Raw genomic sequence first — 27,936 nt, forward strand, 5'->3', positions numbered from 1 at the left:
GCGTGGCTTTCTGCTCGGGTCCTTGACCGCCAGCGCCCTGGGCTGGGCGGAAACGTGGCTGACCCTGGCCGCGGGCGGACGGTGGCTGTAGCGCGTAGGAGTGGGGGTCGTGGTGGGGTCGCGGCGCCTAGCGCGGGGTGTGCACGCTTGGCTCACGAGCCTGAAGGGGAGCTCCGAGGGGCCCGGGTCGCGGGGGGCTGCTCCTGTTCCCGGAGCTCGGCGCGGGGCCCGCGAGGCTCAGGCCGTCCCAGGGCCCCGGCGCACCCCGTGGCCGCAGCTGCAGCGGGAGGAGCGCGGCGGCGCGGGGTCCGTGGAGTTAGCGCTTCTCCCGGAAGCCTTCTAAGGGCGGCGGGTGGGAAGCGGGGGCCGGGGCGGCAGCGAGCGGCGCCCTCTCTCCGCAGGTCGGCACCATGCGCCCTGCAGCCCTGCGCGGGGCCCTGCTGGGCTGCCTCGGCCTCGCGTTGCTCTGTCTGGGCGATGCGAACAAGCGCCTGCGGTGAGTTACCTTGCGAGGTAAAGTGGGGCGCGTGGGAGCCGGGCCATCGAGCTTTCCACGGGGTGCAGGCTGCAGCTCTCTGGGTCCGCGCTTTCTGAGCCTCGGTCAGCGACTGGGAAGGATGGGGGTAGCTGAGCACGCTCCGGGGTGACCCCTGGGAAGGAGTAAGGGGCGAGAGGGAGTCCTGGACACAACCTGCAGAGACCCCCGGGAAGGACTGGGTTGTGGGGAGCCCTGAGCACGCCCCGGGGTGACTCCTGAAGGAGTAGGGGGAGGTGGTGGGTGGGGTCCTGGGTTGGAGCTGAACTGGAAATCCACGGAGGACTCCCTGCCTAGGAAGCGGCAGGCTTGGTTCCTGCACTAGAAGTTCTCCCAGAGAAGTCGCGTAGAGGACACTTAATTTTAGCTTCCACTGCATCGAGTGGTGAAAGCAGTTCTTCCTCTTTTTGATTATCCTATTCTGACTCCCTTACCCTGGCTTGCCCTCCCTGTTTTTCTGTCCGTGTGGCAGCCACCCAAATTAATTAGAGATAAACAGGTGGTGCTGCAAAAAATTCCAACTTTAATTCTGTGGAAGATACCAACATTTGAATTCCATATTTTTTCCTTCTATTTGGGTGATGATCGGGTTAATAGGAGGATTTCATACTTACATAGGTGTGGGAAAGGTGAGTTTTACTTTTTACTTATTTATTTTTGTATTTTTGAGACAGGGTCTCACTCTGTCACCCAGGCTGGAGTGCAGTGGCCTGATCTCAGCTCACTGCAACCTCTGCCTTCCGGGTTCAACCAATTCTCCTGCCTCAGCCTCCTGAGTAGCTGGAATTACATGAGCACACCACCACACCTGGCTAATTTTTGTATTTTTAGTAGCTGTGCAGGTCTTGAACTCCTGACCTTAGGTGATCTGCCCACCTCAGCCTCCCAAAGTGCTGAGATTACAGGCATGAGCCACCATGCCCCGCCGGGGTTTTACTTTTTAAACACCTTTTTTTTTTTTTTTTTTCAAATCCTATACATTAAAAGGTAGCATTATATTCTGAAAAAGAGCTACATTTATGTCCTTGTATATTGGCCATGAGGTTCAGAGTCTCACTAGGGAGGTGTGCTGGCTGGTGCTGGCTGAGTGTCAACTGCTAGTTCACACCCAGATGTGGGACCTTTAAGCTCTCTGCACTGCAGCTTCCTCATCTGTAAAGTAGAAATAGTAACAGTCTGCCTCATAGAGTTGGCTGCGGGAGAAGTCAGTTAAGGTACAGAATGTACTGGGAATGATGTCTGGCTGGAAGTAAACGTTCACCAAAAACAGGCTGTTATAGGTGGATCCCCCACTCTTCCCATAATTCATGCAGCTGATTTAATTAGATGGTCTTGAGCAGGCAAGATTTGCGGGAACAGCTGATTCAGAGCACGAGGGCTTCGTAGATCAGCAGGCATCTCCCTAAGCTCTAACTGGGTTTGAGACCTTGGTGATTTTTCGTTTTTCCTCTGCTTAGTCTTTAGCTTCTCCATTACTTTCTCTGAGTAGAGCGTGTGGTAGGGGGTCTCCTACACTCACACCACTCTTTGCCTGGCTGTAGATAGAGAGTTTGTTACAAATGCTCTGAGTCTTGGTATTTGATTGTAAGCATATTAATAGTCTCATCTTCCTGGGTATTGCTTAGCTTTCCAGCCTCGGCTTCCACCCATGTAAAATGAGGTTTTTGCACCTAAAGGTAAAAACGTTTTAATGTTTTTCTCAGCTCTAATTCTCACCCTGCAGCTCAGCTTTTTTTTTTTTTTTTTAAGACAAGCCCTGGCTCTGTCACCCAGGGTAGAGTGCAGTGATGTAATCTGGGCCCACTGCAACTGCCATCTCCTGGGCTCAAGCTATCCTCTTGCCTCAGTGCCTTCCAAGTAGCTGGTACAGCGGGTGCATGTCACCACACCTGACTAATTTTTGTAGAGACAGGGTTTCACCATGTTGCCCAGGCTGGTCTCGAACTCCTGAGCTCAAGCAATCCTCCCACTTCTGCCTCCCAAAGTGCTGAGATTATAGGTGTGAGCCACCATGCTTGATTGCTTTTTTTCTTTTATACTGAGAGCTTGCATAATTAGTTCCAGTGTACAACTAAGTTTTCATACCATCTTAATTATGAATTTTATACAAATTTAACGGGACTCAATTATTTACAAAAGCTAATGTGTAACAACTTGATTTTTTTTTTTACTTTGAATCTTCTCTTCTAAAATGTGATTTATCCTGAAGTGTCTACTTGACTTATATTCCTGTGTGCTGCTGGCATTTCCCATGTGTGTTTTTTGTAAGCTGCACTTTTTTCTTCAGTCTCTGTTATGCTTCGCAAATCTAGTTAGAGGCCTCCTTCAGTGAATAAGCTGGGGCTCGACAGTGGCTTCTCTGAGGTCTTCGAGTCAGACGAGTTTCGCAGTGCTCAGGTTTGTGGTGGAGTGTGGACCCGTGTTCTGGGTATCATGTAATGCAGTGCTGCATTCTAGCATGTTCTGGTTAACATTCATGAAGCAGTGCACATACTGTGTTCAAGTTAACAGTCCTGGTGGCATACCTGAAGGAGCCCTCTAAAATCAAATGACAGATTCTGCAGAGAAGCAAGTGAAATATAAAAACTGACTCAGGGTAGTGACGATAAATAGCATTATGCTAGTTCAGGTTATGTTTTGCTGCTGAATGAATTAGAGAAAGCTTCCAGGTTTCAGGCCTCTGTGTGTTTCACAAATGCAGGGGAGGGATCGTGGGCCTGCATTTCTCTTGAGCATCCTGAGGAGAAAGTTGCTTTGTGGTTCAGTGGCTTCCCTCCAGTGAGGCCCTCCTGGCCGCACTCCCGGTGTGCTCAGCCCTTCCTCCTCCCCCTCCCCCTCCTCTCAGTGCTGTGTGCCCCCACAGGTGCCTTCTTAGTGTAGGGGTTTATTGTCTTCCTCACAGGAGTGTGCACAGCAGCGGGGCCGGCAGCGTTCCTTGTCCCACAAACACTCAATGCTGAATGAGTGACTGAAGGGATGGATGGGTGAATGAATTTTTTCTGTAACTTTAAAAAAGTTCTTGAAAAATACATTTCTTGTGTTTTAACAGAGACAGACATGAGTGGAAAAAACTAATTTTGGTTCAGCATTGGCCTGAGACAGTATGCGAGGTGAGTGTTTCTGTCTTGAAAGGCCCTGGGACCCGGGAGCCCCGTGAAGAGGGGTTTGTGTGCCCGTCCAGGGCACCCACACTGCTGGTGCAGGAGGTGGGCACTGCTGCGGTGGGCAGGGCCCCCTGCAGAGACTGGCCCCAGGTGGGCTGTGTGTGAATGTCCCAGGGCTGCCGTAAGAAAGTGCCACAAGCCAGCCGCTGAGCACCTCAGGAATTTATTCTCACAGTCTGGAAGGGGCAGTATCAACCCAGGGCTCAGAAGGGGTGGTTCCTCCTGCAGGCTCTGAGAGTTTGTTCTGTTTCTCTGCTCGCTTCTAGTAAGGACCTGTGGTCCTCTGTATTTCTGGGCATATAAACAGACCCATCTCCCCAGCCTCTGCGTCCTCCTTCACAGGTGTTCTCCACTTGTGTCTCTCTGTCTCCTGATGAGGAGGATATCAGTCATTGGATTTAGGACCCTCTCTAACCTGGTGTCACCTCACCTTAACTTGATGACATCTACAAAGACTAAATGTTCATGTAGGGTCACATTCGCAGAGGGGTGGAGGTGTTAGTACTTGGATTTATCTTTTGAGAGACACAGTTCAACCCACAGTGGGCCTCGGTTTGTCTCCTCCCTCCATGTATTAGACAGTATTGGATGTGTTATTAGCGTGTCCTGTGAGTGAAGAGGACCCGGGAGCATCCCTGCCTCCTTTGCGGTGCTTGGCACCCATGGCACGCGGCCCTCCAGGCTGGCCTTTCCTCACCTGGCTGTGTTTCTCGCCGTGCCTCACATCCCTTCAGGGTGTCCGTGTCCAGGCCCTTCTCATTGGAGTGTCGGCAGCCTGGACGCTGCCTGGATCTGCCCCTCAGGGCCTGCCGGGCTCAGTGTGTCAAGCCGACCCTGATGTCCGTCGCACACTTCTACAGGGGTTGATCGTGCTGCTGAGCTAGCCCTAATTTTATTGACAGGGCTTCTGAAATTTGGGCCTGAGTCTTCCCTCATGAGGCCTTTCCATGACTGCAGGCAGGAGGTGGCCAGTAGTTAGTTGCTGCATAGATGCTGGTCATCAGGCTCAGTTAGGAGCACACAGGCTGTGTGTTTTGCCTCTAGCACTGAGCAGTAATGACTTTCTCTTCTACTTCCTCACTGATCTTTCTGTTGACAAATGAAAATGAAACTTTGCTTATCTGGCTCAAATTACTCTGTTGCTCATTTTTAATACTCGAGATTGCCCCGCTTTCAGTTTTGCGCCCCTGGTGCTGTTTCCTTGCCTTGCGGTAGGGTGGTAGGTAGGAGGAGCAGAAAGCTGCCCAGCACCAACTTGTGCTGGTGTTTCTGCGATAGTGAGGGATTGCCGGAGTCCTCCCCACTGAAGGGCCCTGTGGAGGAAGAGCTTGAACTTCCAAAGCACCGAGTTTGACCTGCAGGGAAGGATCTGCCTCCAGGGCCTGAGACCAGGCTGCTCTGCCCTCAGGGAGGCATTTACATGTGAAAATGTGAGTGTGTCCCTGCACACTGAATGTAAATATGCATGGAGGCACATCTTTGCCTTGAGGCTCTAGAAATAGACTTTTAAAAATCTGTTCAAAATGCCGTTGTGAGGGAATGCACTTCCACTGGGCTGCGGTGAGGGTTTCTGTTTCAGCCCAGGTGTCCTCCTAGGCCTTGAGCGCTGTCCCTGGTGCCCTCTTTGATGAGATGCTTGTGTCAAAGATGCTTGGTCTGTCTGGGGTTTCTGGTGTCCTGGGCTCTCGCCCAGCTCCGTGCAGGCAGATGTAGGAACTGAGTGTGTGCAGAAGCGTGTGCAGAGCGCTCAAAGCCCCGGGGGGTGCCGGCTTTGCTCCCACACTTCCCGAAGGAAAGGATCCCAGCTTCTGGCTTTGAACTGGGTTCCCTGAGGGATAGACTTGGGCGTGGCAGAGGTGAAGTTACAAGTTTTATGGTTACCATTTGGTTCATTCATCTACAGAAAATTATATTCCTTCTAGTTCATTATATTGAACAAATATTCCAATTACTGAACTATACATAATGTTACATAGTTTACATTTTATGAAAACAAAGCCAATTGCATTTATATGTTGCAATACATTTCAGAAGGAGCATTCACTGCAGGGAATAAGGTACCTCTCCCTTAGCACCTTAGTGCACTTCACTGTGGTGCTATTTGTTTTTACCTGAATGTTTGTTACTAATCTTCCTTTCATAGAACCTCTATTTTTTTTTTCCTCAACTTGAGTTTGAGTCCTTGTTATGTTCATCATAAGGTAATGAATGGTTGGCATGTTTAAAGATATTCCTCTTCCAAATCTCAGCACTTTAAAAAAAATTCCAAATTTTTAAACTTGCTTCCTAATAAGTGCTTCCTAATAATAATCAGTCTGATTATTTTGTTTGTTTTTAGTAGAATGTAGATGCATTGGAGTCAGCTTTAAAAAACAATACACATATTTTGGACAACCCTACGTATTTAATGCTTTCAAAATAAGATAAAAACATTTTATATGCTAACAGAATATATTTGTTACAAGTTAAAGTCCAGAAGTATACACAAGATTGATGACTCCTATTGTTCATTTTTTTTAAATCACAGGAAAATATTTATTGATTTAATTATCTCCAAATGATAAAATCATGTATTACTTATTTTTGCACTTAAAATTTTTCTTATTTATTCCAAGATGGTTTGAAGGTCCAAATATGAAACTAAATTAGGGGGAATAATGTATAACAGTTATAAAGTATCATGTTGTATTAAAAATCTTACTTAGAAAAAAAAAAAAGTTACAGGTTTTGCCCTCTGGCCTCTTCCTCTAGCACTGAGTAGTAATGACTTTCTCTTCTTCTGTTGACAAATGAAAATGAAATTTTGCTTATCTGGACCAACTTATGCCCTTGATCCTTTCTCTCTCTCTCTCTCTCTCTCTCTCTTTCTCTTTCTTTTGAGATGGAGTTTCTATCACCCAGGCTGGAGTGCAGTGGGGAGATCTCGGTTCACTGCAACCTCTGCCTCCCAGGTTCAAGCCATTCTCCTGCCTAAGCCTCCCAAGTAGCTGGGACTACAGGCACCCGCCACCACGCCCAACTAATTTTTGTATTTTTAGTAGAGATGGGGTTTCACCATGTTGGCCAGGCTGGTCTGGAACTCCTGACCTTGAGTGATCCACCCACCTTGGCCTTTCGAAGTGTCAGGATTACAGGCATGAGCCGCCGTGCCTGGCCCACTCCTGCTCATTTCTAATACTCGAGGTTGCTCCGTTTTCAGGTGTTTTGCAGCTCAGGCATTCAGTGGCTGATACCTCTCAGCTGAATCAGACTCTCTTCCTTTTGAGATCAAACGTGAACTGAAGCTGCCTCCTACAAAAGGCAATTTGAGGGAAAACGCTGGGCAGGGTGGACACTGGTGCCCGGGTGGGTCCTCGGGCTCAGACTTGTGCTGTCACTTGCCGTCCCTGCTGTGTGTGGCTGGGCATGGGCTGTGCTTCATCCGCTCCCATAGCCCATGTATATTTCTGGATGACTATTTTGGAAAAACTCAATTTTAGCTAAAAAATTTGAAGCTCCTTAAAAAATGCTGAGACTTTTTTCCCTCTATGAGTTTATCTTTATGATGGTGATTAAGGATGTACTCCTATTCTTATCTTTTTATTTTTCTGGCTCCAAATTTTTGATACTTATTATTTCATTAATCTATTTAGACTTGGTACCTGAACAAGCTTCAGTCTAGCAGGGTACTCTCAGCCTTTTGTCCTTAAACATGTATTTTTGGGTGTATGTTAAGCAAATTATCTCTGGGCAAATGAGAGTGTTTCCATCAGATTGGCTTAAGAAAAATGGCTGTTTCATTTTTCTTGAGAGGAGTTTCGTTCTTGTCACCCAGGCTGGAGTGCAGTGGTGCAATCTCAGCTCACTGCAACTTCCATCTCCTGGGTTCAGGCAATTCTCCTAACTCAGCCTCTGGAGTAGCTGGGACTACAAGCGCCTGCCACCATGCCCAGTTAATTTTTTATTTTTAGTAGAGATAGGGATTTACCACGTGGATTCACCACATTGGCCATGCTGGTCTGGAACTCCTGACTTCAGGTGATCCACCTGTCTTGACCTCCCAAAGTGCTGGGATTATAGACATGAGCCACTGCGCCCGGCGCATAAAAACACGTGTTTCTGTTAAGTGAAATGTTTGAGGATAGGCTTACAACATCCAGCCCTAGTGTAGACTCCTCATGGTGTATTGTGGTAAGCAATATATTTGGAACTAACACTGGTTTTAGCCTGTGTTATTAGCATGGTACCTGTATCTCGTTGGCGTGTGTTGCAAGAAGTAGGATTGCTAAATGTCTTTTGATAAACAAGGAGCCAATCATTTTCTTGTTATATTTTCTCCCTAGGAAGTTCAAAAGGACTGTAAAAACCCTCCGGATTACTGGACGATACACGGACTGTGGCAAGTGTCTCACACAATTAACAGAGGCAGAAGCTGCTCGCTGACTGGGAAGGCTAGCTTGAATGTAGTCTTAATGTTTATTCTTGTTATTTTTGTTAGGAGTTCATCCAATAGACCAGATTCTTATTTAAAAGTATCTTTAGTCTTTCTAGCAGAACCCTGATTTTCTTGTTCTTTAATTCTGCCTTCATAGAACAATAACACTTTTTTTTTTTTTTTTTTTTTTTTTTTGAGATGAAGTCTTGCTGTGTCACCCAGGCTGGAGTGCAGTGTGGTACAATCTCACCTCACTGCAAACTCTACCTCCCAAGTTAAGCGATTCTCCTGCCCCAGCCTCCCAAGTAGCTGGGGCTGCAGGCGTGTGCCACCACACCCAGCTAATTTTTGTATTTTTAGTAGAGATGGGGTTTCACCATGTTGACCAGGCTGGTCTCAACCCCTTACCTCAGGTGATCCACCCACCTTGGCCTCCCAAAGTGCTGGGATGACAGGTGTGAGCCACCACACTCAGCCAATAATGCTTTTTAAAATATGTGTTTACAGATTGTGGACACATGTTTGGGTCAGTACATTTTAATTTTCTCATTTTGTACTCTTGCGGTTCATTATAAATAACTCTATGAAAATGTATAAATGTGTGTTAGTAACTCCGTTGTAGTACACACTTCAAAGACAGTCCCATTTTTTTTTCTGGTTTTGTCTGCCTTTTGTTTAGTAAATTCTTTTCTTTCTTTTTCTCCTTTTTTTTTAAAGGAAACTTTTACTACAGCCTGTTCCCCAATAGTAAATTCTTTTCAACAAGGACCTATTTGTGATGTTGGACCGTGTACATTAATCGCCCCATCCAGAGGATCAGTTTTGTCCTGCTGCCTCGACGCCGGGATTGAAAAGGGCCCTTTTAGCTTAATTGGTGCCTCCTGGCTCCTTGGGAAGAGGGATTGGTGGGTACTTGGCTTTGGGTCTCACTTTCTCCTTAGGCTGGTCAGCTGACCTTGACCTCCTGTCTCTGGGGCTTCTGGCTTTCCTGGACTTTGCACGGTGTCCTCTCCCCTGCTGTTGTCAAATGCTCTGATTGTGCCTCTGCTCCTTGTAGCTGTTTCATTGCTGAGCCTGGAATGAACTTTGCAATGCTGTCTGGTCCAGTGGGTGAAGTCAGGCAAGTTTGAGAAGCTGGTCCAGCTGTTGACCCTGAAGACAGTCTCCTCCCTGGCCTCTTTGGGGTTCTGAGGGTTCAGGGTCTTAGGGAGCAGGTTGGTGACCCTGTGGACTAGGCAGCACTCACGAATGAGAGTGGATATGTCCAGAATTGGACGTGTGAGGGTGGAGTTAAAGTTCTGAAGCAGATGGTGTCAGTGCGTTTGCTATGAAATGTGAAATGAAAATCCTACAAGCCAATCTTCTGCATACGCCAGACACCTTCTGACTTGGTCTGTCTGTCATCTCCTGGAGTCCTCCTCCCCACTGAAAGGACAGACTGTCGCTGTGCTCATGCTGTGGCTGTGGGGTGGAGATTGGCCAGGGGTCAGGTCACTTAGGTCCCAGTGCTAGGCAGCAGCAGAGGCTTCTGTCCACCCAGCCAGGGCGAACCCCAGAGCCCCGGCTCCTAGGTGCTACTAGGTGGTCCATGGTGCTTCCTTTACTAAGCAGCGGTCTGTTTGCATTACTCCTGGATGCTTTTCACACAGTTTATTTTCTAAGAAATTCGAACTCTCACTCCTCTTATCTGCACCTTCTTTCTTAAGCATCCCGCATGGGATAAGGAATTCCTAATTAGAATTTCTCTTTCTGCTGATCATGGTGGCTCACACCTGTAACCCCAGCACTTTGGGAGGTGGAGGCAGACAGATCACCTGAGGTCGGGAGTTCAAGACCATCCTGGCCAACATGAAGAAACCCCATCTCTACTAAAAATACAAAATTAGATGGGCATGATGGCACATGCCTGTAATCCTAGCTACTTGGGAGGCTGAGGCAGGAGAATTGCTTGAACCCAGGAGGCGGAGATTTCAGTGAGCCGAGATTGCGCCATAGCACTCCAGCCTGGGCAACAAGAGGAAAACTCCATCTCAACAAACAAACAAACAAATAAATAAAAATAATTTCTCTTTTTATTTTTTTTCAGCCTTTAATAAAGTGTTTTCTAAGGTCATGTAGAAGCTGCCCAACCAAGACTAATATGTCTTATTTTCTCTTTTAAATTTGAACATCAAGGCCCGACAACAGTGAAAACTGTAATGGATCGTGGAAGTTTAATTTAAAAGAGATTCAGGTATTGACTTCTAATTATATTTCTACTGCAGAATGTTGACCTAGATTCTTTTCTTCACAAGTGTGCCTTCAAAGTCATGTTTACAATTGTGGGGTCATGAATGTATTCACCAGGATTGAGCCCGTGGTGCTGTTTTAGTAAATATTGCTATCTCAACCCCATAAGTTATGCAAATTGGCTTCTCTCCTCCCCTCCCCTGCCCTGTGCCCAAGCCACTGCATGAGGAACCTGAGTGAGGGGCTCCCGCCGGAGCAAGCTCTGACACTACCCCGTGCATACCCCGTGCAGACCCTGATGCTTGCCCGCAAGTCCCACCTCGTCCCAGGGCCCAGGACTCCTTGGTCAGGTGACCGACGTGAGAATCTGGTTGGTGTGTTATATTTCGAGGCATCTCTAGACAGCTGAGGCTCAGAGAGCACAGGCCTAGGGCTGTCCTCTCTGACCATGGGTGGCTGGGTTTCTGAGCAAGGAGGACCTGCTGGGCCTTTGCAGTACAAGGGCTTGATTAAAGAAAACTCACAGGGTGAGAATTTATTAGAAATACTAGCAGAGGCATTCTTTTCAGATACCCGTACCTCATATGGGATATGGAGTCTATACACTTCACTCATGGACACGCCCTTATCTTTTCTTAGGGGTGCCAGTATGTCAGGGTAACGTCTTGGACCCCAGGGAGAGGGATAACTGGGGCTGTCTTTAAAATGTGGGGTAGAATTGAAGGATTTGCAGGAGTTGTGGCTCCTTCCAAGGGATGGTATGTCCCCCAAGGTCATTAGTTCCAAATCCATCACAAATTCTAATCCCTTTGGAATTGTTCTCATTTTCCTTCCCATGAAGACCTTCTGTGGGATGAGCCGGGAGGCTGCAGAGGTCAGAGGCTGCCGTGAGATTTAGAAGGGCGCCCCAGAGCCTGGTACTGTCCCTGGCTCCTCACACAGACTCTTTTCCTCCGGGACTTACTTGGGGAGTGGGCTCTGGGGGACACACTTCACGATATGTTGAGTTTAGAGGGCCCTTGAGACCTCCAGGTGGTGACACTGAGGGACTTCAGGGTCAGAGGAAACGTGGCTTTAGGCATAATTAGCATGAGGATGGTAAATCAAAATGACAGGTGTGGGCATGGACATGGGTGTATGGACATGGTGGGTGAGGGGGCAGGGCTGACAGGTGTGGGCATGAGTGGATGAAGGGGCAGGGCTGACAGGTGTGGGTGTGACTGGGTGAGGGGACAGGGCTGACAGGTGTGGATGTGATTGGGGGAGGGGACAGGGCTGACAGGTGTGGGTGTGAGTGGGTGAAGGGACAGGGCTGACAGATGTGGAAGGGGACAGGGCTGACAGGTGTGGATGTGATTGGGTGAGGGGACAGGGCTGACAGGTGTGGGCGTGAGTGGGTGAGGGGACAGGGCTGACAGGTGTGGGCGTGAGTGGGTGAGGGGACAGGGCTGACAGGTGTGGGCGTGAGTGGGTGAGGGGGCAGGGCTGACAGGTGTGGGCGTGAGTGGGTGAGGGGACAGGGCTGACAGGTGTGGGCGTGAGTGGGTGAGGGGGCAGGGCTGACAGGTATGGGTGTGAGTGGGTGAGGGGACAGGGCTGATGGATGTGGGTTGGCTAAGGGGACAAGGCTGACAGGCGTGGGCCTGGTGGACAGAGGGGACAGTGCTATTGGAGCCTCATCTTAACAGCCAGGTGAAGAGGGGCGTGTGACCGTGCCGCTCGGAAAGGCGGAAGCCCAGGAGAAGAGAGAGTCATGGAGAGGCACCCCTGGGGCTGCATATCCCCGGGATGTCCGGGACAGGAGGGCTGAAATGCCTTTTGGGTGGAGGCATGGCGGGTCGTGGTGGGTCGCAGGTCTGTGGTGGCCTGAGCCGCCAGGCTTCCTTGTTGCTAGTGGTAGCTCCAACTTTGCGTTGTCCCAAACAGAAGTAGCCCAGTTTGTGCACTCAATCATATCGTGCCCTAGACCATCCCGGAAGGCTGGTGGGCTGAAGCCAGTATGGTGAAGCCAGGAAAGGTGGAGTAGGGGGCTGGAGGGGAGGAGGACGGGGACAGAGCTGCACCCACAAGGGCGGGGACTGCAGAGCGGGGGCTGCGTTACCAACGGGCAGAGGAAAGGACCCCTCATATAGGGTGCTGGAAAACGGAAAGGGAAGAAAAGTGGTTATCTGAAGTTTAACACCTTTTTACCGAGCTTTTTGGGGTGTTTCGGTGTAGAGGGTGTGTAGAAATTGAAAAGTAAACTCCAGCCCTGTCGGAGTTAGCATGACCAGTGCAGTGCAGAGCCCAGGGTGCCCAGCTCACACAAGCTCTTCTCTGGGAAAAAGAGCTTGTCCTTTGTTTGTTTTAATTGACATTGTTTTTAGAGCAGTTTTAGGTTGACAGAAAAATTGGATGGAGATTACAGACAGTTCACTCCCTTCCCCCTCAAGTTTCCCAGTCACTAACATCTTCCACAGTGTGTTATATTTGTTACAATTAATGAACTGATACTGACACTTTATTATTAACTAAAGTACAGCATTAACATTAGGATTTACTCCTGTGTTGTGCAGTGTTGTGGGTTTGGACAAGTGCAGGCGCGCGAGTCACACACAGCACGGTGTGGACAGGCGCGGGCGTGAGTCACACACAGCGTGGTGTGAAGCACACTCGGGTGTGAGTCACACACAGCGCAGTGTAGACAGACCCAGGTACGAATCATGAGTCACACACAGCACAGTGTAGACAGACCCGGGCGCGAGTCACACACAGCGTGGTGTAGACAGACCCGAGCGCGAGTCACACACAGTGTGGTGTGGACAGACCCGAGCGCGAATCACACACAGCGTGGTGTGGAGCAGACCCGGGCGCGAGTCACACACAGCGCAGTGTAGACAGAGCCGGGTGCGAGTCATACACAGCATGGTATTGACAGACCCTGGCGCGAGTCACACACAGCGAGGTGTAGACAGACCCTGCCCCGGCCCCCTGAGCCACACTTTCCCTTCTTACCTCCCCTTGAACCCAAGGCAACTGCATGTCTCATTCCTGTCTCTTCAGACTACGTTTTCCAAATTGTCACCTCGTTGGAATTGTCCAGTGTGTGGCCTCTGCAGGCTGGCTTCTTGCACTTAGCAGTATACATTTTCACTTCCTCCAGTGTCTTCTCATGACCTGACAGCTCATTGGCTTTTGTTACTGAAAATATTCCACTGGCTGGAAGTGCCACACTTAATCCCTTCACCTGTAAGAGCTTGTATTTTCATGTGCAGTTTTATGATTCCTCATATTGCACTTGTAGATGTGTCTTCACACTTCATACAAAATAAGTGTCGGATTATTTTATTCACCAAAGTATTGCTAATTAGCAGAGCTCAATTTTTCGAATGTGTCAGTTTACCAAATTTATCTTCTGGGTTTGAGTTTATTAAGATCCTGTGTAGACCTTTTTTGGTTTTACTTTTTTTTTTAATGCATAGGATCTTTTGCCAGAAATGAAGGAATATTGGCCTGATCTCATTCACTTGTTCCCCAATCGCAGCAGCTTCTGGTAAGTTCCAGCCTTGGAGTGCTGTCTGAGCGGGTGTGGGGAGCGTGATGAATCGCTCTCAGTGGAAGCTGTGTGGGAAGCAACATGACAGAAGCTGTCTTTTGGGGCTGAGCAGACTGAACAGCCTTTCAGGAGCTATGATTCTGTTATGGCATCTTTGGCGCCTTTCTCCAATGTGGAATAAAATGAAAGCAAGTGGAATTCACCTTGTAAGCCTGTTTTTAAAGCTATGTGATATTTATTACTTTGCTTTAAAACTTTTCTCAGCCAGTCACAATGGCTCATATCTTTAATCCTAGCACTTTGGGCGGCTGAGGTGGTGGATTGCTTGAGCCCAGGAGTTTGAGACACGACCAAACCTTGTCTCTACCAAAAATTTTAAAAGTCAGCCAGATGTGGTGGTGCACACTGTGGTCTCAGGAGATGAAGGTTGCAATGAGCTGTGATCATGCTGCTGCACTCCAGCCTGGGTGACAGGGTGTTATATGTGAATTTTTGGTGCCACAAAAGAAGTAGCACTTGAATATAAATTTAATTTTCTCAGCAAGGCAACTTTACTTCCTGCAGAAAGGGTGCTCCCGTTAGCCATCTTGCCGCCAGAGGACCCTGAACAAAGGAGGCAGGGACATTTATATCTAACGCATCTGCCCTGCTGCTGTGTCCTGATTCCATTGGCTGGAACTGGACTTCACAGTCTAGGCTGCACCCAGCTGGCTAATAACTTAAAACTTTTCTAAAGAGATGAAGGCAGAGAACAAAGGAAAAGAGGAAGTAACTTGAGGAATGCTTAGAGAGGCAATGACATTTCCAAATAAGGAAGGGGAAGAAGCTATGAACTAAGACTCACCTGGGCTTGTCCAAGCATGTCAGGGCAAATACCTAGGTTAGTGTAAGAACTAAGAACACAGATGCACTTATTTCTTTATCATGACTAACAGCGACTTTATTAGCAAAAGCCTTAAAGTAAATTAACCTTTGGAGAAACTATTATTTATTCGTAATGAACTAAGAGGAAAACTTTGAAGAGAAATCTTTTATTTATTCTTATTTCCTGCACAGGATGAGACCCTGTCTCAAAAGAAAAAAAAAAAAAAGAAAAGAAATAAAAATAGAAATTTTCTCCTCTGAGGCTCACCAGAGTCAAATGCCTCCGTATCTAAGAATTAGTCCATATCGGACATAAGAGGAAATTTCTTAAGGAAATCGTGCTCCTTTCTTGAAATATATTAAGAACATGCCTTTAGTCCCAGCTACTCGGGAGGCTGAGGCAGGAGAATCGCTTGAACTCAGGAGACAGAGGATGCAGTGAGCCGAGATTGCACCATTGTACTCCAGCCTGGGCGACAGAGCAAGACTCCGTCTGAAAAAAAAAAGATGTCTTCTAAGATGTTGATCGCATGCCTATGACTTAGGGAGGAGGCAAAGTGAGACTTGGCATGTGAGGCTGAGACCTCAGTCACAGTGAAACACCTTCAAGCTCAGCAGAAGCTCCCCAGGACATAAATGCCAGGTTGAATTCAAGATAGCTTTTAAAGTCATTGCTTTTTTAATAAAATAAAGTCGAATTCCTTATATTAACATTATATTAACTGAAGGTGATTATTTTGTATATCCCACTTCAATATTGCAATTTATAATTCAGATTATAACCCATCAAATTCTGGGCAGGAAGATTAACCTAGAAATATTTTTGTGTATAATTTTCAGGAAAATGGAAAGTTAAGTTTAGAAAAACTTTTTAAAATAAAACTAAATGGAAGTGATGTCCCTCTTCATCTCTTCATTGGTTCATCGGTGTGGCAGTGAAGTGGTCTTAGGGCCCAAAGATCCTCAGTGTGTGCATTGAATCCCCCTTAAGTTCAGAGAACCACTCTTAATGAAAATATGGGTGGTGTGTGGTTCAGGCTCAGTCACTTGTTCTGTACAAACCTGTGTTCTAGAAAATTATTTCAAAATAATGGCCATAATGAGTTGAAATGGAAGAAGATAGGGAAAAAAAATGTCACTTCACAGTGTACTTCAGAAGATGAGTCCATGGTAACAGTACATGAAAGAGTATTTTTCCAGTTGTTACAATGTTCCATGATAGAGTCCGTCAGATTTTAGCCAAATAGCTTAAAATAAATCAGCAAATACACAAAGGCCTTCAGTGAGCTGGGTCTTAAGCGTTTAATCAGAACAGTGTGGGCAAAGTATGCATTTATTTTGTGCTCCAGTAAAGGCAGAATAGCTTACTTTAGGGAGGCGCTCCTTCCTGTCTGGGCTGTGTCACACAGTTGTGGGCCTTTCGCTCAGGTCACCTGACTCGCTCCACGGGGTGGCCTCTGGATTCTCCACTTCTGCTCCTTTGGCAGAGGAAAGGGAGGCTCTGTCAAAAAACATTTTTCTTCTTCATCTCAAGTAGAATCAATGTGCAAAATAGGTGTCTTGTATGCCTTGGTGTTCAGGATAATTCCTTAAGGTTAGCCATATTGAAAACTATTACGTATGCATCCCTCTACAAAGTAGGCATTTTTGGTTTTTGTTTTTTATTTTTGTAAGAAGAAACCAGATTTGGGTCACGAGGACTTGGCACTGCAGCACTGCTGTGGAATGTGTCTTTGTGCATAACCAGCCGGGGGACTTGCTGCCTCTTGTGGCTGAGGTGGGCCAGGCGACACTGGGCGGCTGACCCCAGGACATCTGCCCCTGGCCACATCTGCGCTTGGTGGGTGAGTCAGGGCGTCTCAGCACGGAGGGCAACATGCTGAGTCACTTTACATTGGCGACTGACCCTTTTGATGGTTAAAAAACAGGCCCAGTTCCAAGTGAAGTGTGAGTGAATGTGGTAAGCTTTGTGAATATCAGTCTTATCTCCAACATCTGTTGAGTGAAGCTTGCTCCAAGAATAATGGTGGCTGACATTTACTGTTTATTGTGAGCAAGGAACTGTTTTCATTCATGTGGAAGGGCTCAGGGCACTTCATCTCATCTGCGGAATTATCCCTGTTTTATAGAAACTAAGTCACCTGGAATTCAGGTTACATTTCGATTAGTTTAAAATAATTTCATTTTTCTACCCCACAGAATATAGGAAGCTATCAGGTAATTCACTCTGGAATGTATTCAAGATGAAGATAGTTACTCGTCCACTTTTATCCTTCCTGTTTTCAAATTTTCATCGTTTTCTGAGACCAAATACATAGCAGTCATCTAAAACTAGTATTTTGGATGAATTTTGCCAATGAATTAATGCACGTTTAGATTGCATTTTTAAGACTGCATATAAGTGCTTTATAAGTGGTTGCATGAATATTATTTATTAAAACGTCGTGGATTCATCGCTGATAAAGCTGAGGAAAATGGGGATTTTGTCTTTTCATGCTAACAGTGGTAAACATCTGAATGACACGCCGGTCCTTCTGAAGGTGGCTGTACATTCTCGTCAGGAGTTGATTGGATGGCAGCCCAGTGCAGTGGGAAGGGCGCTGACGTTGGACTTGAGAGTGGCCTTCAGCAAGTCCCCTGGTCCTTCTAGGCTTCTGTTCCCTGTCTCTAAACTAGCAATGATATTTTCACCTTGCAGAGTTTTGAGAACCAAGTGAAGAACGTGAAAGATTTTTGTAAACCTTTAATCTGCAATAAAATATCAGGAATTATCAATAACCACATTTTTCTGGAATACAAATTGCTGTTCATGTGCATCCCTTTGGGTAGGCTGTTACAGTTGTTCTTATTGTCCTCTATGTAGAATGGACACAGAAACTAGAATTTGTAGAAGCTGAACTGGAAAATGGGCCTGAGGCGTTACCTGGTAATTTGCTGTCCTGCCTTTTTGTGGCTGGTTGCTTAGAAATGACAGTTAGTGCCACTCTGCAAAATTCTCTGGCTCGGAGGCACCCACTCACTGCAGTAGACCGGCACGCTGCTTTGTGAGCCGGTGGGGGCTGGAGTGGCAGCAGGTTCTTTTCCTCAGCTTTGATTTGCTGTTAATTGAGCAAGCTATAATTGTAGAGGTGAACTGAAACTGATTGTTTAATCGTGGGGGATTTAAGTAATTGCCAATGTTGTAAATAAGGGATTTTATCCTTCCTACTTTGTAAAAGAAATGACATGCCTACTGCATAGGAATATTCTGTGCTAAGAGAAAACATGCTTGAGCATTTTAATTGAGAATCAGTTTCATGACCTTTTTTTTTGAGATGGAGTTTCTCTTTTGCCCAAGCTATAGTGCAATGGCATGATCTTGGCTCACTGCAGCATCCACCTCCTGGGTTCAAGCAATTCTCCTGCCTCAGCCTCCCAAGTAGCTGAGATTACAGGTGCTCACCACCACACCTGGCTAATTTTCTTGTAGTTTTAGTAGAGACCAGTTTCACCATGTTGGTCAGGCTGGTTTGGAACTCCTGACTTCAGGTGACCCACCCCCCATCAGCCTCCCAAAGCGCTGAGATTACAGGCATGAGCCACGGCACCTAGCTGTTTCATTACTTGTAAGTGGAGATTTTTTTCTCATCCTCACAGGAATCATGAGTGGCGTAAGCATGGGACCTGTGCCGCCCAGGTGGACGCGCTCAACTCCCAGAGGAAGTACTTCGGCAGAACCCTGGAACTGTACAGGGAGCTGGACCTCAGCAGGTGGGTGCGCCCTTCCTTCCGCTGGCCGCACTTCCCAGTGGGGACCTCTGCTGTCTCCCAAGCCTGACGGCTGGATCCAGGGGAGTGAGTGTAGACCATGCTGCCCTCTTCAGTGGCTTCTGCATGTGCGCTGTTCGGCTAGTGGGATCATTCCTGAGGAATGTTCTGGGCCTACCAAGCCTTTCCGGATCATTCTACATCATGATCACACGGGGGGGGCGGGCAGAGTATTGGGCTGCCTGTGAGGGCATCATCTCATCATCAGAGTTCAGCCCTAGGGAAAACAAGGACTCAGACCAGCGCATGCGTTTCTCAGCCATGATTCCTGGTAAAAGATAGTGCATTCACAGGCCATTTCCTTAGAAAGACGCAAACTCAGGAAGTCTGTGGGTCTTTGCTACAGAGCTCCTGAAACAAGCAGGCAGGAAAGAGATGTGGGCCAGAGTTTTTAGGCCTCAGAAATGACCCAAACCTGCCTGAATTGTCCCTGCCTACCCTCGCCTCATTTCTGGAGAAGGGGAATATGTTGTCACTACTCAAGCCAGTAAACATATAAAACAAAGTGCTTGCTGAGGGCCACGGCCCAGCCCACTCCCTGTCCGAATCTGGCTGCTGGGAAGCTGGGACATGCCCTTACCTCTCCATCTGGGTGTTTTGGGGCGCCAGTGTCTTAGCTGCTGTCACTGGCCTTCATCATGAGAGGTCACAATAAACCAGTGAAGTCGTTGTAAAAAACAGGACAGGGGATTGCACAGCCTCTCTGTTGCTGTTTGCAATTTACACAGCTTGTTTTAGAGCAATTCCCCTTCAAATCAGAATAATACCTGCAGCCTTTGCTAATCAGCTGTATTTAAGGTTTCTGAATCAAATCTGTTTAAAAGATGAATAAACCTCCATTGCTTCTTTAGACATGGGCTTCGCCTCCTCAGCGCACAAAAGCGTCTCACACAGATGGTCTCCTGTGTCATCTGATGGAGCGCGGTCTGAGAGCTGTGACTTGGGTGGGATACAGCTCAGGCGCTGGTAGAAGAGGGGCTTGGCACGGTTAGCAGGGACCATGATTACATCAGAATACCCTGTGAATAAGTGTTAAAAATCACCTGCTCCCAGAGCTTGTGGCTTTAGGTGTGCCTTTTGATCCTGGTTCTGACACTAACTAGTTGTGTGATTTGTGTGTCTAACCTCTAGATCTTATTTTCATGCTGTAAAATAATTAGATAGGCTGCCCTCAATCCTGAAGTCTCTTCTAGCTCTTAAAATTTACACTACCAAGTACATACACTAAGACAGTTACACAAACAGGACATGTTACAGATTCTGTGCACTGGGATTTGTATATAGTTTGTATATATAATTTTGTGGGTAACACTCCCCGTGGGCACCGAGGAAGGAGAACTGTCCAGACCCCAGGCACAATTAGTGCCTGAGGAATATCTTAGTTTACAGTGTTATTACTCAGCTATTTCCTTTATATAATCCTTTATATATAATCATATATTCATTTATAGAGTTAGTGCCTGAAGTATATCTTACTGCTTACATATATCTAGCTTATATAATCATACTTAATACTTATACCTAGCCTACTTAGTTCTATATAATCTTTCTATATAATCATATGGGTATTGTAGTCGGAGCTGTACCGACACATTTAGTGCTGATTTATAGAATCCTTCTATATAACCATATAGTAGTTTGTAGTAGGAGGACTCCCTAGAGCAGTCACAGAACAGAAGCAGCACATGGGAAAACAGCCAGACCAGGACAAGAACCAAAGACCCAGGCAGTGGTGTCCCTGCCTGAAAGGGCATACGCTGTATGGCAGGCTTGGAGCAAGTGCCTCTACTCCTGATAAAGGAGTTGTAGTACCTTGCATCCAGTTCCTGTGAAAAGTCGGCCTCAGGCCTGAGATCCTGCAAATAACCGAGGGAGAGGAACCCCTCTGGTGTGACCAGTCACGCGGCTGTACACCCTGTCAGTCTTTTCTCACTTCTGTGCTAGCTCAAATCATCCTCCCGTAAACATCTTAAGAGAAGAGCACAAGTCTGTTAGCTCCCACTGCATTGGCTTACAGTACCCTTCTATTAGAAATCCTTTGAAGTCTCCAGCCCCCAGATAAGAAGTGTTGGACACGTCACCTGTTGCACACAGCCCACCTCCTTGTCTCAGTGACCTAATGGGGGTGGACCCCTTTTCTGTGCACGGCACGATCCCCTACTGCACATGGCCCACCTCTCTGCCCAGGGGGCATAATGGGGCGGCCCCCTCGCTTGTGACTCACGTGATTATGTATGCCCTATCACTAAGCCTGTAGATGATGACCTCACTCACGACCCTTCCCCCTGCTTGTACCTAATAAATACAGACACTTACTGCGTATTCGGGGGCCTTGCTGATCTCCACTCGCAGGTGGCATGGCCCCCCGAGTCCAGATGGTCTTCACCAGTTCTTCAGTGTCCTGTCTCTTCTCGGATCCTACACCTTAGCACAGCATAAGGGACATCCCACAATCCTGTGGGCCAACAGCCCTACATAATTTCATCTGTATAATTGAATCTTAGGTTTTTCATAGAAGAAGCATTGCTTTGCTTTCTTGCAGTAAGAGCAATATTTTAGGAAACATTTTCTCACCCCAAAAATGTAGCTAATTAGCAGTTCAAAAGTCATTATGGGCTGGGTGCAGTGGCTCACACCTGTAAATCCAGCACTTTGGGAGGCCAAGCAAAAATAAACAGGTATAATTAATTTCAAAATATTTCATTAAACTCAGCATATCAAAAATATGATCACGAAACTTAGGATAAATATTTTGAAAAATTGAGATAGTTTACCTTCTTTTTTGCTGCAGAGTCTGAAACCTGTTATTCATACCACACTGACAGCTAGGGCAGGTGAGGTCCTGTGGGTTCAGGCTGTGTCTGGGGCCAAAAGGACATGGCCTGACATCTTGGTCCTTGTTCCAGGAACTCTGTGGCCAAGACAGTCTGAGGACAAGTTCGTGCCAACAGAGGCTGCCTGAGCCTTTGTGTCCACTCCGTGTGATCATGAACTAGAATTTTCTACAAAGGCTTGATGGGGAATTAGAATATTCTTCTGGAATGCTTCCGAATTTTTATCATGTACCTTCATAATTTAGTGAGTAAATTCTGTATATGGTAGGTGGGTAGGATTCTCTATAGCAGTGCTTTAGGACATGAAAGCTATGGGGACTTAACATACAGTTATGTATTGCTTAGCGATGGGGTGTAAGACTGTTGTTATGGGAACATCTTGGAGTGCATGTACTTAGCTGATACAGCCCGTGACACACCTATGCTTTGTGGTATAGCCATACAGGTATGGTGTGTAACTGTACTGAATGCATAGGCACCTGTAACACGATGGTAAGGATTTGTGCATCTAAAGGTATCTCCACACAGAAAAGGCACAGTAGAAATATGGTCATGTGGGACCGTCCTCGTACGTGCAGGCCTTCACTGACTGAATGTCATAATGTGGCACATCACTGTGTTTAATATTTGACCAAATGCAGTTTTCCAGGATAAGCCTGGAATCCAATTTCAATTGCTAACTATATTTCAAGGGGGGTGACAAACAGGTGGTGCTCTGCGTGCCAGTTCCACTTGGTGGTGGCCCCTGCACTCCCACGCTTAGAAGGATTCAGGAACTGGAAAGGGCGCCTGGAGCAGTTAGTGTGGGTGCTAAGGGGAGGGGAAGGCATGGGCTAGGAACCATTCATTTGCTGTCCTTGTTAACACATTTGTTGCATAAAGTAGTAGATAAAAAAGCACTTCCCTTTAAGAGTGTCTTAATTTTTACTGTGAAATGTGATATCTGAGAGGAACAAGAAAGGAAAATGGACCTTCATTATACAGCTAACTTTTTTAAATTTGAATTTTAGTGTGCTCCTAAAATTGGGGATACAACCATCCATCAATTACTACCAAGTAAGTCTTTCTTTTCTTCCTGTGTATGTCTCCCAGGGACCTCCAGCAGGGCCATTTCAGCCCATGAGCCAGCTGGGCTGCAAAGTGACCCAATGCAAACCCCACTCCCATTTAACTTTTATAATTAAACAGATTTTATTTTCTGTGCATGCTGAGTAGGAGCTGAAGGCTTCCTAGACCAGTGATTTTGAAGCACAGATTCGTGGCCTCTTTTGTGAGAAGCGTGTGCTCCAGGGTCTGTCTGGCAGGGAGGTTGAAATCTGCAGTTTGAAGAGTCACATTCACTTTTATAACAGTCTTATGTTTGTTTGTGATTAGTTTTCATGATAAAATTGTGATTTGTTTTATGATAAAATTATAGACATTTAAGCATGACAAGAGGTTATTAGCTGGTAAGCATATACAAAAGGTTGTTTTCGGCCAGCTGTGGTGACTCATGCCTGTAAATCCCAGGACCCTGGGAGGCTGAGGCTGGAGGATTGCTTGAGGCTGGAAGTTTGAGAACAGTCTGGGCAACAGAGTGAAAGCTCTACCAAGAAGTAAAAGTAGCCGAGCCTGAGAATATGTGTCTGTGGTCTCAGTTATTCAGGAGGCTGAGGTCGAAGGATTGTTTGAGCCCAGGAACGTGAGGCTGCAGTGAGCCAGGGCCACCCCACTGCACTCCAGCCTGGGCGACAGTCAGATTGCCAGATCTCTTAAAAAATAAAAAACAGTTGTTGTTTTCAAGTCTTGGATGCCTGTTTTGGAAACAAGTGTGTGCTCCTTTCTTACCCGGGGATGCTCCTGCCACCGCGGTGTAGCTGCAGCAGAGGCTGGTGTGACAGCCACAGAGCCCGGGCGTTTACTATCTGCACCTTTACAGAAAATGTTTGCAGACCCTCGCCTTACAGAAATGTATCCGCTTCTTCTAGATAGTTTTCATATTTATCACAGGTTGTGGATTTAGAAAAAGGTTACAAGTCACTAACTCCAACAGTTCTGGGTGATGGCTGGATGCTGAACAATTATTTTGATTATCTTGACAGTCTGTGAAATAAATCGGCAGCAGTGTCTTTGCTCTCAGTGGCGTCTGCTCACCTGTGCAGCCGTTTTACCGGGGTGAGGGGAGCAGTGGACTTGAGGAAGGAGTCTGTCAGCCCTTTCCAGAACCATCCCCCTCACAACCCCAGGAAGCCGTGAGATGAGCGCTTGCTGGGCTCTCTCCGTCCTCGCCTGGACTCCTGTGTGGATAGATGAGGGGATGTGCTTGCTGAGTTTGCCCTGATCTTGGTGTTCGGGAACTGATTGCAGTGGCAGTCAGAGCCACAGCGACCACCTGTTTGCCTGTTTGCCGGGCTGCTTCCGTGTGCTAATGGCGCTTGGTTAGGCGGATACTCAGAGTGGTGTCCCTTGAAAGGAGTTTGATTTATCGTCAGGAGAGATTTTCTGCTTTTGCATGCAGCATCCAGCCACTTGTCTACTCATCTGTTTTATGCGAAAATCGGGGCTACGGGAGCGCCCAGGAGAGCTGCCCACCCAGACATCTCCTGGGAAATACATTGCTGAGATGGAGACCTGCAGCCAGTCTAGGCCCTGGCGGGGTTGGCTCAGTAGAGCGGAGCTGGGGCTGGGAGATGGGGGAGCAGCTGCCTCTTGAGGGGGCTCAGAGGCAGAGCAGGAGGGCTGGGAAGGGGCTGGGTGCAAGCCGTAGGCATGAGGACCTCATCTTCCAGCAGCGCTGAACTCTGAGCAGGCTGGGGTCTTTGCCTGTTGCTGTGGTTGCCTAGTGCTGGGGGGAGAGAGGGACAGAGCCCCTCCAAGCACGCCACATGGTGGAAGAATCTGGGCCTATGGCCATGCAGCTGGAGAGGAAGGGACAGTGTGGGGAGCTTGGACTTGGCCGTTTGGGACAAGGGGATGGGAGAGACAGGTCCTTCCTGGAGCCTCCATAGGAGTGACATTTGCTGGGGTCAGCAACTTGGCAAGAGGAGGGTGATTCAGACCCTGTCGGGACAGCTCTCTGCGAAGTCCAGGAAGAGAGGTATGGATGGGAGGGAAGCCATGGGTGGAAAAGAAGGCTTCCAATGGAAGGCAGTGAAAACTTACCGTGGGAAAGAGGAGGAGGAGGAGGCCGCGGAGCTGGGACAGGAATGGCAGCCGGCAGCAGGGCGTCAGGGCAGCAGGCACTCAGGAGGCCCACGGGAGAGCTTCCTGGAAGCAGTGGACTATGTGGGCAGGCAGGCAAGGGGCAAAAGCCCCTGCTGGAGCAGTCCCAGCTCAGTGCCCCCCAAAGCCAGAGCAAGAGGCTGAGAGGATGCAAGTACCGTCCTAGGTTTGACTCAGAGGCTGGAGGCAGAAGCAGCAGGGGAGCACTCCCTCAGCAGAGTGGGGAGGAGCCCTCATCCGTGAGGAGGTTGCAGCACAGAGGTCTAGGTTTGCAGTTCAGGACCAGTAGGTGAGGGGTCCCAGGGTCTGTCTGCTGTGAAGGAGAACATGTTTACCACGGGGAGGAGGCCAGGAGAGAGAGAGCCTTGAGAGTGAGGGCGAGAAAGCTTTGCGGGCCGTGAAGGGCGGAGTAGGAGTCGGTGGTTGAGGGTGGCTGTGGCAGGTGGCCTTTCAGGTGAGACAGCCCAGGAAGGAGTGGGTGGGGCCCAGAGAGACCCTGGGAGGAGGCAAGCTCTGCCCTCCAGAGAAACAGGAGCAGAGAGAAAACGGCCACGCGAGCAGCCTGCGATCTGGGATAACACCCAGGCTGCCAGCATCCCCTGCTTCGCTGGTGGGGGGTGGGGGGCTTCATTCTCACACCGCGATGGCTCTGTCCGTGCCAGCCAGGGGAGAGCAGGACACTGTGACTGCTGCACTCGGGTTAGCCCAGAACTCTCAGGTCAGCCCAGAACTCTCAGGTCTTTTCCGTTGAAGTTTAATTTCTAATGCACTTTTATTTAATATCAGGTTGCAGATTTTAAAGATGCCCTTGCCAGAGTATATAGAGTGATACCCAAAATCCACTGCCTTCCGCCAAGCCAGGTAGACAGTTACATTTTCTCTTCCTTTTTTTTCTCAAGAAGACAAGTTCTCCTTTCCTGACTGCCTTGTCTTCACCGTGCAGTTCCCAGGGGCAGACTTGTATTTGTACATTTGTGTCTGTAATGTGTACATGTGCAGTGTGCGTGGGCGTGTTTGTGTACAGGGCCTGCACATCTGTGTGCATGTGCAGTGTGTGTGTGGACTTGCATGAGTGTGTACATGGCCTGTGCATCTGTGTGCATGTGCAGGGTGTGTGGGCGTGTGTGTGTACAGGGCCTATGCATCTGTGTGCATGTGCAGTGCATGTGGGTGTGTGTGAATGTGTACATGGCCTGTGCATCTGTGTACATGTGCAGTGTGTGTGGGCGTGTGTGTGTACATGGCCTGTGCATCTGTGTGCATGTGCAGTGACTGTGTACAGGGCCTATGCATCTGTGTTCATGTGCAGTGTGTGGTCGTGTGGGTGTACATGGCCTGTGCATCTGTGTTCATGTGCAGTGCATGTGGGCGTGTGTGTTTACAGGGCCTGTGCATCTATGTGCATGTGCAGTGTGTGTGGGTGTGTGGATGTGTGTACATGGGCCTGTGCATCTGTGTGCATGTGCAGTGCGTGTGGGCATGTGTGTGTACAGGGCCTGTGCATCTGTGTGCATGTGCAGTGTGTGTGGGCATGTGTGTGTGTGTACATGGGTCTGTGCATCTGTGTGCATGTGCAGTGTGTGTGGACGTGTGCATGTGCAGTGTGTGGGGGCATGTGTGTGTGTGTGTACATGGGTCTGTGTATCTGTGTGCATGTGCAGTGTGTAGATGTGTGTGAGTGTGTACATGGCCTGTTCATCTGTGTGCATGTACAGTGTGTGTGGCTGTGTGTGTGTACATGGTCCTATGCATCTGTGTGCATGTGCAGTGTGTGTAGGCATGTGTGTGTGTACATGGCCTGTGCATCTGTGTGCATGTGCAGTGTGTGTGTGTGTGTGTGTGTGTGTACATGGGCCTGTGCATCTGTGTGCATGTGCAGTGTGTGTGGGAATGTGTGAATGTGTACGTGGCCTGTGCATCTGTGTGCATGTGCAGTATGTGTGGGCTTGCATGAGTGTGTACATGGGCCTGTGCATCTCTGTGCATGTGCAGTGTGTGTGGGCGTGTGTGAGTGTGTATGTGGTCTGTGCATCTGTGTTCATGTGCAGTGTATGTGAGCATGTGTGTGTACATGGGGCTATGCATCTTTGGGCAGTGTGTGTGTGTGTACATGGCCTGTGTATCTGTGTGCATGTGCTGTGTGTGTGTGTGTGTGTGTACATGGCCTGTGCATCTGTGTGCATGTGCTGTGTGTGTGTGTGTGTGTGTACATGGCCTGTGCATCTGTGTGCATGTGCATGTGAACATGTACACGTGGGTATGTGCTGTGTGTGTGATGTATGGTTGCATGGGCCTGTTCTATATGTGTACACAGGTCTGTGTGTCTGTGTATGTGGGCTGTGGGCACACGTGTGTCTATGTGAGCGGACATGGCTCCTTGACACCATGCTAGGACAAGGTTTGTCTTCCTGCTTATCTTTATCAAGAGTGTATCTGTTCTTTTAGCAATAGGGTACTGTTGCCTTTTTGGCCTATAAAACCCATTTCTTCTCTTAATATCTTGATAGGTATGTTGTGTGCTGTTGTATCTGTGTGTGTCTTTGTAGATGTGGAAATTGCTTATTAATTTTCTCTAAGATAAAAGCAGAGGCTTTTCAACAGGGCTGCCAGGCTGGCCTCTGGTGGTGACCAGGAGCCCCAAGCCCCAAACCCAGCTCCCCTGCCCACAAGCAAGTCACCTGGGGCTGCCTGCTCCAATTTATTGTGCACCCGCCTCCTGCTAAATGAAGGGATCTGTTCTTCCAACCTGGAACCTGAGCTGTGGAGCCTCTGCTTTTGTTATCTTCAAGTTCTAAAAGTTCATGATCATAAGACCTTGATGATAACCCAAGATCTGAATTCTAAAGTGTCTTTCATTGTTTATTTTTAGGATGAGGAAGTCCAGACAATTGGCCAGATAGAACTGTGCCTCACTAAGCAAGACCAGAAACTGCAGAACTGCACCGAACCGGGGCAGGAGCCGCCCCCCGAGAAGGAAGTCTGGCTGGCGGGTGGGGGCACCGAGAGCCAGGGTCTGCGGGTCTGTGAAGATGGCCCGGTCTTTTATCCCCCACCTAAAAAGGCCAAGCACTGATGCCCATGTTTGGGAACTTTTCTGTGTTTTAAAAAGCAAGAAAAATTCACAAACTGCAGCTTTCTATAAAACAACTCCAAAGGGAAGTCTCGTGTTTGCTTTTGAACAGCAAGCCTTCATGTTTGCTCTGCTGTTTTCCTTCCGTGCCTGTGAACTGGGTTTTGTAGTCCACGTAGAGATGGCGTGCATGTGAAGTTCATGGGAGAAAGGAGCTCTCCCACGCCTGAGTGGCTGCTTTGTGGTTGGGATGATAAAGCTCACAGATCGTTCTTTTCTTCTC

At 48.0% G+C, this 27,936-nt stretch overlaps 1 protein-coding gene across 1 annotated transcript; it reads left to right on the plus strand.

Moving 5' to 3' along the window:
• Positions 1-27,936, plus strand: RNASET2 (ribonuclease T2). Its single transcript, XM_032253219.1, has 10 exons — positions 1-94; positions 402-496; positions 3,585-3,645; positions 8,022-8,077; positions 10,289-10,346; positions 13,804-13,874; positions 18,378-18,491; positions 22,393-22,438; positions 25,370-25,444; positions 27,453-27,936. Exons 2-10 carry the CDS (start codon positions 411-413, stop codon positions 27,654-27,656), a joined length of 771 nt encoding a protein of 256 aa, XP_032109110.1. The 5' UTR covers positions 1-94; positions 402-410; the 3' UTR covers positions 27,657-27,936.

The sequence above is a fragment of the Sapajus apella genome, unplaced genomic scaffold (assembly GCF_009761245.1).
Source record: "Sapajus apella isolate SASKATOON/1434 unplaced genomic scaffold, GSC_monkey_1.0 scaffold82, whole genome shotgun sequence".
Classification (NCBI taxonomy): domain Eukaryota; kingdom Metazoa; phylum Chordata; class Mammalia; order Primates; family Cebidae; genus Sapajus; species Sapajus apella.